The 16,520-nt window shown below is 37.4% G+C and overlaps 1 protein-coding gene across 4 annotated transcripts in view; it reads left to right on the top strand.

The window, feature by feature from the left end:
* ITPR2 (inositol 1,4,5-trisphosphate receptor type 2) overlaps positions 1-16,520 on the top strand; it is a gene marked incomplete at its 5' end in the record, with an annotated part of 524,405 nt that overhangs the window by 354,181 nt on the left and 153,704 nt on the right. For all 4 annotated transcript variants that reach the window (XM_082665011.1, XM_082665010.1, XM_082665012.1 and 1 more), the window contains 4 exons: positions 773-881; positions 1,835-2,022; positions 6,602-6,785; positions 7,495-7,751. In XM_082665011.1, coding sequence (XP_082521137.1) covers positions 773-881; positions 1,835-2,022; positions 6,602-6,785; positions 7,495-7,751 — 738 coding nt within the window. The remainder of the gene's footprint in view (positions 1-772; positions 882-1,834; positions 2,023-6,601; positions 6,786-7,494; positions 7,752-16,520) is intronic.

The following is a 16,520-nucleotide window of genomic DNA, read 5'->3' as shown; positions in this document are numbered from 1 at the left end:
CAGCCAGTTACATAAGCTCTTGGACCACAATGTCCTTACCTTGGCAGTTGTGGTGTTAATTTAAATAGTTTAAACATACAGTCTTTAAATAATACTTTAAAAATTACTCTCGTCTCTTAAAATAATAACCAGTAAACTGGAAGATTTAGAGTTGTCTATATTTCTTATGTACATGCAAGCAACTATATTGCAAAATATATCATTTAAAAAATGTCTTGTAATCCATACAAAATTGAAGATTTAGGAATTTTTGAATTACATGTTTGATACACTGTCTTTTGCCCACTGTCTTCAGAATACAGCACTTGGAGTTTAAATATAATTCTCTTTGTCTGATCAAGCTTAATTTTTTGAGCACCTGCTGTATACCCAGCACTTTTCTAGCTCTTTTTACTGAGCCCCTCTAACTAAGGCTTTTTCTTTCCAATTCTTAGGGTATTTATTAATCTGTGTTTTCTTTAGCCACCATAAATATTCTTACCAACACTTTTGAAACAATTTAAAATGTATAGTGTTTGTGATTTTCCTAGTATAGTCCATTGAAAATACTATATTTTATTCTTTATTTCTGGGAGAAGCAAAACTATTGTTATTTTCTTGGGAAACATTTGCAAATTTTTGCCTCAGCAAATATTATGCAGTATAAAGTTACTTTTTCCATGTCTCAAATCATTGATAAAATGCATTTTAAGTGGCACTTTAATGTATTGATATTTTTTCTTTTGCTAGAAAAAGAAACAATAACTTACACTTTTCTAATCCTTTTTATTAGGGTACTACATTAAGAAAAATACTCCTGAATCGGTACTTTAGAGGCGATTATGGTGTCTGTATGAACGGACACCTCTCTGGAGCCTACTGCAAATCTGCACAAGGAGGAGGCAAGACATCATTTTTTCCTCATTTTTGGAGTTTTAGAGCGTGTCTGCATGCAGTGCTACTTAATATTTTACTTAACATAGCACAAATATAAAAATCATTTAAAGAGCACTATTATCAGCCACAGCAAAAATAAGAAGATCCTGCTGTTTGCGCCAACTAGGATGGACCTCAAGGGCGTTATGCTAAAGTGAACTAAGTCAGCCAAAGACAGGCTATCTTTGCTATCGCTTACATATGTAATCTAAAAACACCAAACTCCCAGACACAGGCATCAGATTTGTGCTTGCCCGAGGCAGGGAGTGGGGAGTAGGGGAATCAAGGGAAAGGGGTCAAAAGGAACAAACTTCCAGCTCTAAAATAAATACATCCAGGAGATGTAATATACAACACGATGACTATAGCTAACAATACTGTACTGCATATTTGAAAGTTGCCAAGAGAATAGATCCTAAAAGTTTTCATCACAAGGAAAATAAATTAACTTTATGAGATGATGAATTTAATTAATCTTATTGTCGTGATCATTTTGCAATATATCATATATCAAAGCATTATGTTGTACACCTTAAACGTACACAATGTTATATATCATTGATATACGATGTTATATCTCAATAAAACTGGAAAAATAAATTTTAAAAGCACTATTAAAAACCTTTGCACAGGGGCTTCCCTGGTGGCACAGTGGTTGAGAGTCCGCCTGCCGATGCAGGGGACGCAGGTTCGTGCCCCGGTCCAGGAAGATCCCACGTGCCGTGGAGCGGCTGGGCCCGTGAGCCATGGCCGCTGAGCCTGCGCGTCCCGAGCCTGTGCTCCGCGACGGGAGAGGCCACAACAGTGAGAGGCCCAAAAACCTTTGCACAATTTTGGGTTCATAAAACAATGGATTTGAACATTTGAATTAATTTTGCCTTCTGACAGAGGTTTATTTATTTGTTTTTCCTAATCACAGGAAGCTTTTCTGGACAAGATTCAGATAAGATGGGGATATCCATGTCAGATATTCAGTGTCTACTGGATAAAGAAGGTGCATCTGAACTTGTCATCGATGTTATAGTGAGCACCAAAAATGACAGAATTTTTTCGGAAGGCATTTTACTTGGCATTGCCTTGCTTGAAGGAGGAAATACACAAACTCAGGTACTTGCTTACCATCATGACCATTTGTTACATTTTGTTATTTTGTATTTCTTATTTACTTGTTATAGAAACCCAGGGAAAGTAATGTTTTTTCATTAAGCTTCTCATGACTCTTCCCCCACCCAAAAACAACCACATTTTCCTTATATATTTATTTGATTTGCTGTAGTAACTACAGAGCTCCACAAATTATTCGGTGAAGCAGAACATTCCTTAGCACCATCATTTCTAACATGATACCAGAAATTCTGGTTTGCTTAGGGAAATTTTAGGCTTACTTTCAGCAAATCAGGACAACATTTTGACTCATCAAAGAATTAAATGTAGAAGAAAAAGAATTAAGTGCATTAATTAAATGAGGTAATATATATAAACTCCTCGCACAGTATTTGGCATTAAAACAAGTTCCCATAACATTCCCCACCCATCTCAGATACTTTTTCAGAAGCTCAGAACTCTACCTTTCCCTTTTGCCTCAAATCTCTCAGTGCTCGTTACCCTGCTGCCTCTCCCTGCTTTCACTGGTGTGGGGAGAGAAGAACCATGTCTTCTTTTCTTCATTCCGTTTGCTCATCCACCTCAGGAGGGGTGACTTGACAGTCATCGTTCATCTATTCAGTGCTCTGCTCCAGTGAGCGGTGTGCTCACTTGCATGCAGGATCAGACCACTGCTTCTAGAAGGCACGTGTTTCACTTTGAAATTCCTGCCAAGTTGTGTCTGGACTCCCCCCACTTAAAGGCAGAGCTCGCTCATTGTGTGATCCCCGGAGCTGGGAAGTGTTCCCAGGGAACAGGCATCATCCTCCCAGCCCTGCCGCTCACTAATCTGATATTTCTAGGTTTGCCTTGGTCAGGAAGGAAACGACGCTTACAACTAATTGGAAAATCCAGAATCCATTTTCCCTCTTCATGGCAAGTAGAAGCCACATCTAATTAAACGCTAAAAAAAAAAATCATGTTACCTCTAAAGATATCTCTCCAAAACACACGTTATTCTCCTGCTTAAAATCAGTCACTTTCCCTGTAAAGGCAAACTCTACCGTAGTCCATAAGATCCTTCGTGATCTAATCTCTTCAAGTTTTCCATCTTTCCTTTCTTATTCCATCTCTCCCCTCCCCCGTCCTCTCTCTTGTGCACCAGCTATACTAAGCTCTTGTAGTTCCGTAGATGTGTTGTGCCGTTTCTCATGTCACTTTCTCCTCTTCAAGGACTCAACTCATGAACTTCTTTTGGAAGCCTTTTCTGATCCTATGTCCCACTGGGCAGAATTGTCCACTAGGTACTGTACGCTTCTGCTCTATCCTGCAGGAGTTCATCAGGCCATGATTCCTTAGAGGTTGAGACCACATGTTTTCCATCTTTACATCCCTTGTGTCTGGCACCATGGCTGGCCCAGCCTAGGGATTCAATAAATGTTCAGGAGTGAATGGCTCTATGAATGAATGGTCCGAATCAAATTCTACCTCATTCACAAAGTCTTCCCTGTCTGGTTGGGGCCTTCGGGACCAGTCCTTTATCTGAGCTCCCATAGCATTTGTTTCTTTGATGCTCACTTGGCACTTTGCCGGTGCAGCTTTGTTTGGTTGTTATTTATATGACATCCTGTCTCTCCAGTTAAATGTCATCTTCTTTAAAGTAGGGCATCATGTCTTGTTCTTTATATCTATGCTGCTTTATAGCCATTCAACAAATATTTGTTGGTGTGGATAGCATTCAATGATTTTTGTATAAGAAAACCTTCTTTTAAGATGGGTTATGACAGTCTCATGTACCAGCCTTACCCTATTCGTGTTTCTCACTTATCTACATCATTGTGTAACCCAGATGTCAACTGTGTGCTCCTGGCCCTAAGAGGTCTAGTTGAGGTCAACTTGAATCCTTGCCCTCGCCAAGACTTCTGCCAAAATCCAGGAGGGGTTACATTCTCATAGTCTCGCTGGCCACTAATGTCTTGCTTTCTTATTAGTTCATGGGCTGTCTTGGCACTTGTAGTACTTCTGTAGTACTAAGGTAGGAATCTGATCCTCTTCCTTAATTTCTATCCTCCTAGCTACATAAATCAATTTATATGTTTAATATACTTTATTAGAGAATGGTTGAGGGGGAGGATAGAGGAGGTGGTTAGATTACAATTTCAAATTGCACGCTAATAATAGCAACAATGAAAATAATACCTCCACCAAGTGCTATTCTTGGTGCTTTCTGTGTAATAACTTGGTTAATCCTCACAAACAACCTGTGCAGGAACTTGTGTCCTATCTCATCTTAACAAAGAAGAATCTGAGATATACCTAAACTCACATAGCTAGTTAGAGATCGAGCTAGGATTGGAACCCGTGCAGACTGGCTCCCGAGTCTGTGCTGTTAACCACTGCAAACATCTCCTTTCGAAAATACCCTTCTATCGCCTCACTCCTAGGAAGTTTCACTGGCTGATCACCCTGCGTCAAACCCTGGTCTTACTTCATCTCTCTGGTTCCTCACTTCATTTCTCTTCTCTGTCCTCTCATTTCTAGTCTCCCCCACCCCCTTCTTGGGGGAAAGTCCTTCCTCTGTCACATAGATCTGTTTATCGATCACCCGTGGCTCCCCCCAAAAATCTTAGAGTTTCCTCTTATACTCTGAAGCTCATGGAGGTGCTTCCCCAGTCAAAGCCCACCTCTTTTGTGAGGTAAATGGTTATGCTACCTGTTGAGATTATATACACATATAAAAAGCATACTGTTTATCTTTATTAAAATCATACTGTTCAGCGTTATAGAGCCCTGGTTTTTAAAAGTCTGTGTAAATCATCTGATATTTTGAGCTTAAGGGGTTCTTTTATAAATTTAGTGATTTAGAGTCAGAGGATCTGGATTTAAATCCTAGCTCTACCCACTTACTACTTATATAATATTGGGCAAGTTGTCTACATTCACCAAACCATATTTTATTGATCTACAAAATGGAAATAAGAATACCGTGTTCATCACACAGTTGCACTGAAAGAATCAATGAGATAATAATATATGTCAAGGAACAACATAAATTATAAAACTTTGTTTTAATAGAACCACAAAGTTCTATAACTTCCTCATTAATATATAGGAATCCCTTTCTACCTTCTAACGCCATTATTTTGAAAATATTAGGGTTCAAGCATCAGCTTAATTTATGAAACCACAGAGGTCTCTGAATGCTGAATTTATCCTTTGAATTAACAGAACCAGCTTGACTGTTTCACTGTGGTTGCTATGGTTACTGTGGCTTTTGGGCCTGCTTTCTTGAGTTGCTGCTAGCCCTCTGCTTAGAGCTTCCCCCTTGTCGGTATGAAGCCAACTTGTAAGACTTCATGAAACACTTGGAGAATATGCATCGCCCACATCACAAATTGCAGGACGGGCATCCATTTCAAGCCCTGATGTCATTAGAGTCTCACCTATAAGTTCCAGGACCGATGAGTCATGGTTTCAGGCATTCTTTCAGGAAAGTATATCTGCAGGAGCCAAACTCCCCAAAATTGACTGTTTAGATATATTGGATTATGGTCAATTCTAGTTGATCTGGAAGTCATTATTTCTTCAGATGTTTTCTTCCCGTTGTCTCTCATCAAGGTTATATAACTTTTTTATCAGCACAGTTCCTGGAATTATTATCTTTATTAATTTTTTTTTACTTTCTCTTGTTTGTGTTGCATCTATTCCAAGGTTTTAGTCTTAATAACTTACAATTTCCCCACCCACCCTGACTTCTCTGGAGTGTACCACCTTTCCCATCTCCTACCTCTTCGGTTACTTCCTGAAGTCATTAAGCAGACCATGATTAGGGCAGATATTCTCAAGTTTCAGTATTTCCACCTCTCCGTGAGATATGTTTTATCATACTTCGGGTGTTGAATCCTTTCTACATCATTATTTACTCTAAAGCAGAATTCACTTTATACATTTTATGGTGGGCTTGCCCTAGACCCCATGCAAAGCAACGTATCTAATAAAGTACCAAAAGAATTTAGTGCCTACTTATCAGTGGGTTCCTGTGAGTGAGGCTGCCATGGTAACACATTCTAAATTAAATGTACTATAATTTAGACAAAGAGAAAAATAACTCTTTATAGACTCACATTTACCATCAGATTAGTGGTTGTTTTCCATGCTAGATTACAAAGTCACAAGGGCAGAGACTGTAGTTGTTTCCCCTGTTTGTTCTATCCCTTCATAGCATGGGACCCGGCACATAGTAGGCCCTCAGTAAATATGTGTTGAATCAAAACATGACTTCATAATAATATAAAAATCAAAGCGCTCTTTGCATACCCCTTCTTACAGTACCTTTGTAAAATTTTAAAACAAATAATCAGTAAAGATGAATTCAATAACATGAAATTATGTTGGATTTTAGTGGAAAGTGCTAAGCAAATACAAGCTATTATTAGGACACAGTAAATAGTACAGGAGACTAGCAAAGCTGTCAGTTTATGAAATAATCATGGGCAGCACATTAAATATAGACTTTTATCCATAATGCTTATGTTTATTTCAAACGTAAAAACATTATTTTCTCCCCTTGGGTATAGATGTCTTAAAATATGTTTTCTTGCAGTATTCCTTCTACCAGCAGTTGCATGAACAAAAAAAGTCAGAAAAATTCTTCAAAGTTCTCTATGACCGAATGAAGGCTGCTCAGAAAGAGATAAGATCAACAGTGACAGTTAATACCATAGACTTAGGTAACAAAAAAAGGGATGATGACAACGAATTGATGACATCTGGCCCACGAATGAGAGGTAAAGAAATAGTTGAGTATTGGGGAGAATAGAGTGAGAGAAAAGAGGGGTAACACAGTTTTTAGATCTCTCTTATGTTTTTTATCTCACTTGTCTTAGTCTAATTATTCCAGCTGTGACTCTGTTTATGGAACTCCACCCTTGAATTTTTGTGGTCATGGGGTTGACCTTGAAAGAGCTCTGTAGGGCCAAGCTCAAGCAAGGAGTTATCAGTGCAAAGCAACAAGTGACATGAAAATGTTTGATTTCAGTGTGAAATTTATGGTAAAGAACAACTGCCCAAACCTTCTGAATGTTCATGAAATTTAAACTGTAAGAACAGGAATTACAGCAGTAAACTCTATGAAAGATTTTTGGTATTTGGAATAATGAAGTCGTCAGTGTAGTAAATACAAATCATCTAAATATCAACATTTTTGAAGTTTGCCCTATTTTCCCACCTTCTCATATTCAAGAACTCTGACATTTTATATTTATCACAAAGACAGGAGCCCTTCTAAAATTGGCTAAGCATTAAGACCTTTTTTAAATATCCCAGTGCAAAGTTTATTTTTTAGTTGCTACCTCTCAGATTCTTTTTGGGAAATTCTTGCACCTCTTGTCAGGTGATTTTAAATTCAATTGTTAGAGAATTTGGATAACTGTCTTTTTTTTTTAATTAGCAAAAGGAAGTTAATTCATAAATGTAAGAATACTGCTTTATTTTCAGTAAGAGATTCACCATTACATTTAAAAGAGGGAATGAAAGGGCAATTAACAGAAGCTTCTTCGGCAACATCCAAAGCATACTGTGCGTACAGAAGAGAAATGGATCCAGAAATAGACATCATTTGCACAGGATCAGAAGCGGGAAACGCTGAGGAAAAGTCTGCGGAGGAAGTAACAATGAGTCCTGCCATTGCCATCATGCAGCCGATTCTGAGATTTCTTCAGTTACTCTGTGAGAATCACAACCGGGAACTGCAGGTATTTGTTCTATTTTGTGTGAAAGCTGAGCATACAGCCTATGATTAGAGGTAGTTAAATTCAAATAAAACTAACAAGTAGTTTTGGAGAGAGTTTGGGAGAAATAATAAAAACAATAGTGCTCCTCTGAAATGGAAGAAACTTTGGTATCTAAGTGAAGAAAAGTGAGAGGAAAATTCCTTTATGCATGAAAAAAAATCAGGCTCCTACGGTATCATTCTTTGCATTTTCAACTCACATCTCTTTAGCCTCAGTGGGTATCATCTAACCTTAGGACTCCGGGATTTGTTAAGTAAGGTCACATTTGCCTCATCTGTATCTTTCATGGTTTTATAAGACTGTAGAGGTTTTCATCATTCCCGACTCAGTTCATATTCCTTGAGTGAGGTTACAGAGTATCTTTGTATGTCTTCATTAGAAACAGAGTTAATAAAGAGGATTTTTTTTCTTTCTTTTGAAGTGTAGTTGATTTACAATATTGTTTTAGTTTCAGGGGCACAGCAAAATGATTCATATATATATATTTCCTTTTTTAAATTATTTTCCATCATACCTTATTATGAGATATTGAATAGTTCCCTGTGCTATACAGTAAATCCCTATTATTTATCTACTTTATATATGGTAGTGTGAATCTGTTAATCCCATACTCCTAATTTTTCCCTCCTCCTTCCCCCTTCCCCTTTGGTAACCATATGTTTGTTTTCTGGCTGTGAGTCTGTTTCTGTTTTGTAAATAAGTTCATTGGTACTGTTATTTTAGATTCCGCATATAAGTGGTATCTCTCTAGATCCATCCATGTTGCTGCAAATGGCATTGTTTCAATCTTTTTTATGGCTGAGTAATATTCCAGTGTGTGTGTGTGTGTGTGTGTGTGTGTGTGTGTGTGTGTGTGTGTGTGTGTGTGTGTGTTACATCTTCTTTATCCATGTGTCTGTTGATGGACACTTAGGCCTCTTCCATGTCTTGGCTATTGTAAATAATGCTGCTGTGAATATAGGGGTAAGTGTATCTTTTTGAATTAGAGTTTTTGTCTTTTCTGGGTATATGCTGAGGAGTGGGATTGCTGGATCATATGGTAACTCTATGTTTATTTTTTAAGGACCATCCATACTGTTTTCTAAATTGGCTGCACCAATTTACATTCCCACCAATAGTGTAGGAGGGTTCCCTTTTCTTCACACCCTCTCCAGCATTTATTATTTGTAGACTTTTTGATGATAGCCATTCTGACTGGTGTGAGGTAGTTTGGGTTTGAATTTCTCTAATAATTAGCAGTGTTGAGCATCTTTTCATATGCTTGTTGGCCATCTGTATGTCTTCTTTGGAGAAATGTCTCTTTACGTCTTCTGCCCATTTTTCAACTGAGTTGTTTGCTTTTTTGATATTGAGTTGTATGAGCTATTTATATATTTTGGAAATTAATCTCTTGTCGGTTGCATCGTTTGCAAATATTTTCTCCCAGTCTGTAGGTTGTCTTTTCGTTTTCTTGATGGTTTCCTTTGCTGTGCAAAAGCTTATAAGTTTTATTAGATCACATTTGTTTATTTTTGCTTTTATTTCTTTTACCTAGGAAGACTGACCTAAGAAAATATTGCTACAATTTATGTCAGAGAATATCTTCCCTATGTTCTCTTCTAGGAGTTTTATGGTGTTATGTCTTACATTTAAGTCTTTAAGCCATTTTGAATTGATTTTTGTGTATGGTGTGAGGGAGCGTTCTAACTTCATTGATTTACTTGGGGAAGAGGATTTTTTATAGCAGTGAAGGTTGATACCTTTGTAAATTAATATAATCCTGGCCTTACATCTTCTTTGGTACATTTTTTGTTGTCAAATAGATGAACTTAGGTGTGCCTAGGAATTTTGGCCCCTTTGTTTTGGGCATCATTTGTACATGCTGCTTATGTCACCATAGAAAAACCACATGAATGGTGACGTCATGTCTAAGAGCACAACTCCAGTATTAGAGCGACAGCAGAGTTTGAAGCTGTGTTTTCTAGTAAGCATCTAAAGTGCAGGTGTTCTGAATTGGTAAGAGAGGGTAGATTCATATTAATTGGATTGAATATCCTCCAAGGAGATGAGACCCTCAGGAATTAATGAATGGCGGAAGCCATGACTCTTGTGGACCACCCCACCACAACTTGGAGAAAGCTGCTGCAGAACTGTCAGCAGGAAAAGACCAGAAGCTTTATTTGCAGAGGGGAGATATTGAATATGTGCCTGTGCACTTATCCTGACCCATGTGGTCTGTCCATGTGGGAAGTGGATGTGTAGTATCTGATCAAACATTTTACTGATAGGAATGTGGGATCAAACAATTTGGAAAATGCTACTTATAAAAGAGTTTTGTTTTATTATGAATCAGTGTTAGAATTGTTCACAATATCTAATATGTAGAAGCAGCCCCAGTGTCCATTAACAGATGAATGGGTACACAAAATGGAGTGTGTACAAAAAATATAATATCATTCAGCCTTAACAAGGAGGGGAGTTCTGACATGCGCTACAACATGTATGAAACTGGGGACATTATGCTAAGTGAAATAAGACACACAAAAAGACAAATATTGTGTGATTCCACTTATATGAGATAGAGTAGTCAAAATAATGAAGACAGAAAGTAGAAGGGTGGTTGTCAAAGGCTAGGGAGAGGGAGAATATGGAGTTGTTAATAGGTGTAGAGTTTTAGTTTTACAAAGATGAAAGTAGTTATAGAAATGGATGATGGACATGGTAGCTAAACATTATGAATATGTTTAATACCACCGGACTGTGTACACTTAAAAATGGTTAAGAGTAAATTTTATGTATATCTTGCCACAATACAAAAAATTGAAAAAAAATCACAAATGCAAACTAAAAGGAAATAGAATAAATGGTAGAAATGAACTCAAATGAATTAAATAGTAAATTAAATTTGTGAAAATAAGTAATAAAATAAAATAAAAGTTTCCATCTTTGCTTACCCTTTCACCAGGTTTATTCCCCCATGAAATCACTTTTTTGTTGTTTGTTTATACAGCAGGTTCTTATGAGTCATCAGTTTTATACACATCAGTGTATACATGTCAATCTCAATCTCCCAATTCATCACACCACCACCCCCATCCCCCCCGCAGCTTTCCCCCCTTGGTGTCCATACGTTTGTTCTCTACATCTGTGTCTCAACTTCTCCCCTGCCGACCGGTTCATCTGTACCATTTCTCTAGGTTCCACATATATGCGTTAATATACGATATTTGTTCTTCTCTTTTGGACTTACTTTACTCTGTAGGACAGTCTCTAGATCCATCCACGTCTCAACAAATGACCCAATTTCATTCCTTTTTATGGCTGAGTAATATTCCATTGTATATATATATACCACATCTTCTTTATCCATTCGTCTGTCAGTGGGCATTTAGGTTGCTTCCATGACCTGCCTATTGTAAATAGTGTTGCAATGAACATTGGGATGCATGTGTCTTCTTGAATTATGGTTTCCTCTGGGTATATGCCCAGTAGTGGGATTGCTGGGTCCTATGGTAATTCTATTTTTAGTTTTTTAAGGAACTTCCATACTGTTCTCCATAGTGCCTGTATCAATTTACAGTCCCACCAACAGTGCAAGAGGGTTCCCTTATCTCCACACCCTCTCCAGCATTTGTTGTTTGTAGATTTTCTGATGATGCCCATTCTAACTGGTGTGAGGTGATACCTCATTGTAGTTTTGATTTGCATTTCTCTAATAATTAGTGATGTTGAGCAGCTTTTCATGTGCTTCTTGGCCATCTCTATGTCTTCTTTACAGAAATGTCTATTTAGGTCTTCTGCCCATTTTTGGATTGGGTTGTTTGTTTTTTTAATATTGAGCTGCATGAGCTGTTTATATATTTTGGAGATTAATCCTTTGTCCATTGATTCGTTTGCAAAAATTTTCTCCCATTCTGGGGGTTGTCTTTATATTTTTTTTATGGTTTCCTTTGCTGTGCAAAAGCTTTCAAGTTTCATTAGGTCCCATTTGTTTACTTTTGTTTTTATTTCCATTACTATAGGAGGTGGATCGAAAAAGATCTTGCTGTGATTTATGTCAAAGTGTGTTCTTCCTATGTCTTCCTCTACGAGTTTTATAGTGTCCGGTCTTACATTTAGGTCTCGAATCCATTTTGAGTTTATATTTGTGTATGGTGTTAGGGAGTGTTCTAATTTGATTCTTTTCATGTAGCTGTCCAGTTTTCCCAGCACCACTTATTGAAGAGACTGTCTTTTCTCCATTGTATATCCTTGCCTCCTTTGTCATAGATTAGTTGACCATAGGTGTGTGGGTTTATCTCTGGGCTTTCTATCTTGTTCCATTGATCTATGATTCTGTTTTTGTGCCAGTACCATATTGTCTTGATTACTGTAGCTTCATAGTATAGTGTGAAGTCAGGGAGTCTGATTCCTCCAGCTCCGTTTTTTTCCCTCAACACTGCTTTGGCTATTCTGGGTCTTTTGTGTCTCCATACAAATTTTAAGATATTTTGTTCTAGTCCTGTGAAAAATGCCATTGGTAATTTGAGAGGGATTGCATTGAATCTGTAGATTGCTTTGGGTAGTATAGTCATTTTCAGAATATTGATTCTTCCAATCCAAGAACATGGTATATCTCTCCATCTGTTGGTATCATCTTTAATTTCTTTCATCAGTGTCTTATAGTTTTCTGCATACAGGTCTTTTGTCTCCCTAGGTCGGTTTATTCCTAGGTATTTTATTCTTTTTCTTGCAATGGTAAATGGGAGTGTTTCCTTAATTTCTCTTTCAGATTTTTCATCATTAGTTTATAGGAATGCAAGAGATTTCTGTGCATTAATTTTGTATCCTGCAACTTTACCAGATTCATTGATTAGCTCTAGTAGTTTTCTGGTGGCATCTTTAGGATTTTCTGTGTATAGTATCATGTCATCTGCAAACAGTGACAGTTTTACTTCTTCTTTTCCAATTTGTGTTCCTTTTATTTCTTTTTCTTCTCTGATTGCTGTGACTAGGACTTCCAAAACTATGTTGAATAAAAGTGGCGAGAGTGGACATCCTTGTCTTCTTCCTCATCTTAGAGGAAATGCTTTCAGTTTTTCACCATGGAGAATGATGTTTGCTGTGGGTTTGTCATATATGGCCTTTATTATGTTGAGGTAGGTTCCCTCTATGCCCACTTTCTGGAGGGTTTTTATCGTAAATGTGTGTTGAATTTTGTCAAAAGCTTTTTCTGCATCTATTGAGATGATCATATGGTTTTTATTCTTCAATTTGTTAAAATGGTGTATCACATTAATTGATTTGCGTATATTGAAGAGTCCTTGCATCCTTGGGATAACCCCACTTGGTCATGGTGTATGATCCTTTTAATGTGTTGTTGGATTCTGTTGCTAGTATTTTGTTGAGGATTTTTGCATCTATATTCATCAGTGATATTCGTCTGTAATTTTTTGTTTTTGTTGTATCTTTGTCTGGTTTTGGTATCAGGGTGATGGTGGCCTCATAGAATGAGTTTGGGAGTGTTCCTTCCTCTGCAATTTTTTGGAAGAGTTTGAGAAGGATGGGTGTGAGCTCTTCTCTAAATGTTTGATAGAATTCACCTGTGAAGCCGTCTGGTCCTGGACTTTTGTTTCTTGGAAGATTTTTTATCACAGTTTCAATTTCATTGCTTGTTTTTGGTCTGTTCATATTTTCTACTTCTTCCTGGTTCAGTCTTGGAAGCTTATACCTTTCTAAGAATTTGTCCATTTCTTCCAGGTTGTCCATTTTACTGGCATAGAGTTGCTTGTAGTGGTCTCTTAGGATGCTTTGTATTTCTGCGGTGTCTGTTGTAACTTCTCCTTTTTCATTTCTAATTTTATTAATTTGAGTCCTCTCCCTCTTTTTCTTGATGAGTCTGGCTAATGGTTTATCAATTTTGTTTATCTTCTCAAAGAACCAGCTTTCAGTTTTATTGATCTTTGCTATTGTTTTCTTTGTTTCTATTTCATTTATTTCTTCTCTGATCTTTATGATTTCTTTCCGTCTGCTAATTTTGGGGTTTGTTTGTTCTTTCTCTAGTTCTTTTAGGTGTAAGGTTAGATTATTTGAGATTTTTCTTGTTTCTTGAGGTAGACTTGTATAGCTATAAACTTCCTTCTTAGAACTGCTTTTGCTGCATCCCACAGGTTTTGGATCGTTCTGTTTTCATTGTCATTTGTCTCTAGGTATTTTTTTATTTCCTCTTTGATTTCTTCAGTGATCTCTTGGTTATTTAGTAACGTATTGTTTAGCCTCCATGTGTTTATGTTTTTTACTTTTTTTTCCCTGTAATTGATTTCTGATCTCATAGTGTTGTAGTCAGAAAAGATGCTTGATATGATTTCCATTTTCTTAAATTTACTGAGGCTTGATTTGTGACCCAAGATGTGATCTATCCTGGAGAATGTTCTGTGTGCACTTGAGAAGAAAGTGTCATCTGCTGTTTTTGGATGGAATGTCCTATAAATATCAATTAAATCTATCTAGTCTGTTGTGTCATTTAAAGCTTCTGTCTCCTTATTTATTTTCATTTTGGATGATCTGTCCATTGGTGTAAATGAGGTGTTCAAGTCCCCCACTATTATTGTGTTACTGTTGATTTCCTCTTTAACAGCTGTTAGCAGTTGCCTTATGTATTGAGGTGCTCCTATGTTGGGTGCATATATATTTATAATTGTTATATCTTCTTCTTGGATTGATCCCCTGATCCTTATGTAGTGTCCTTCCTTGTCTCTTGTAACATTTTTTATTTTGAAGCCTATTTTATCTGATATGAGTATTGCTACTCCATCTTTCTTTTGATTTCCATTTGCATGGACTATCTTTTTCCATCCCCTCACTTTCAGTCTGAATGTTTCCCTAGGTCTGAAGTGGGTCTCTTGTAGACAGCATATATATGGGTCTTGTTTCTGCATCCATTCAGCAAGCCTGTGCCTTTTGGCTGGAGCATTTAATCCATTCACGTTTAAGGTAATTATCGATATGTATGTTCCTATGACCATTTACTTAATTGTTTTGGGTTTGTTTTTGTAGGTCCTTTTCTTCTCTTGTGTTTCCCACTTAGAGAAGTTCCTTTAGCATTTGTTTTAGTGCTGGTTTGGTGGTGCTGAATTCTCTTAGCTTTTGCTTGTCTGTAAATCTTTTGATTTCTCCTTCGAATCTGAATTAGATCCTTGCCGGGTAAGAGTAATCTTGGTTGTAGGTTCTTCCCTTTCATCACTTTAAGTATATCATGCCACTGCTTTCTGGCTTGTAGAGTTTCTGCTGAGAAATCAGCTGTTAATCTTATGGGAATTCCCTTGTATGTTGTCATTTTTCCCTTGCTGCTTTTAATAATTTTTCTTTGTCTTTAATTTTTGCCAATTTGATTAGTGTGTGTCTCAGTGTGTTTCTCCTTGGGTTTATCCTATATGGAACTCTCTGCGCTTCCTGGACTTGGGTGGCTATTTCCTTTCCCATGTTAGGGATGTTTTCGACTATAATGTCTCCAAATATTTTCTTTGGTCCTTTTTCTCTCTCTTCTCATTCTGGACCCCTATAATGCGAACGTTGTTGCGTTTAATGTTGTCCCAGAGGTCTCTTAGTCTGTCTTCATTTCTTTTCATTCTTTTTTATTTATTCTGTTCCGCAGCAGCGAGTTCCACCATTCTGTCATCCAGGTTACTTATCTGTTCTTCTGCCTCAGTTATTCTGCTATTGATTCCCTCTAGTGTAGTTTTCATTTCAGTTATTGTATTGTTCATCTCTGTTTGTTTGTTCTTTAATTCTTCTGGGTCTTTGTTAAACATTTCTTTCATCTTCTCGATCTTTGCCTCCATTCCTTTCCCGAGGTCCTGGATCATGTTCACTATTGTTATTCTGAATTCTTTTTCTGGAAGGTTGCCTGTCTCCACTTCATTTAATTGTTTTTCTGGGGTTTTATCTTGTTCCTTCATCTGGTACATAGCCCTCTGCCTTTTCATCTTGTCTATCTTTCTGTGAATGTGATGTTTGTTCCACAGGCTGCAGGATTGTAGTTCTTGCTTCTGCTGTCTGCCCTCTGCAGAAGTTGGTTCTTTAAAGAAGATCGGTAAGATTCTTATTCCCTCAGCAATACATATGGAAACTCCTCTATGCTGTCATATAGTTTGCTGTAACCTCTCACCTCTAGCAGGAGCACTGAGACCGTGGGGATGCTTATCCATGGCATTGAGTGGACAGAATGCATAATCTCTCGATAGACTTGGTTCTAGAGAGGGTCCCCCCGCTGGCTGCCGATTCAGTTCCTGCGGGGCCTCAGCTGCTCCAGCTACTGGACCGCATCTGTCAGCAAGCGGGCAAGGTCTCGAAATCACTCTAACAGGTTGTGTTTCCTTCCAGACATTTTTATGCACATATAAGCATACTGATCTGTACATGTAAACCTTTAAAAAAATACACACACAATATAATGGTCTTCCACTTACTTTTATCATTTACTAATATATCTTATTACTAAATTACTTATTACTAGATTATGTTTATATCAGTACATATTGAAGTACCTCATTCTTAGAGCTTCAATATATTCCAGTGTTTGGATGTACATTTATTTATTAAATCAGTCACATTGTGATGGGTATGGTGCGGTTTCCAGTTTGGGCTGTTATAAGCAGTATGCGGTGAACCTCTTTGCAGTCGTATGTTAACTGAAAATATTGATAGATGCTTCCAAGTTGCCCTCCATAATGGTTGCATCATTTACTGTTTGAAGCTACACTGTTTATAAGG

The sequence above is a fragment of the Grampus griseus genome, assembly GCF_964374135.1.
Source record: "Grampus griseus genome assembly, chromosome: 11".
NCBI classification, from domain to species: Eukaryota; Metazoa; Chordata; class Mammalia; order Artiodactyla; family Delphinidae; genus Grampus; species Grampus griseus.
Note: the sequence above shows the minus strand (reverse complement) of the source record. Positions and strands in the feature narration are given on the sequence as shown.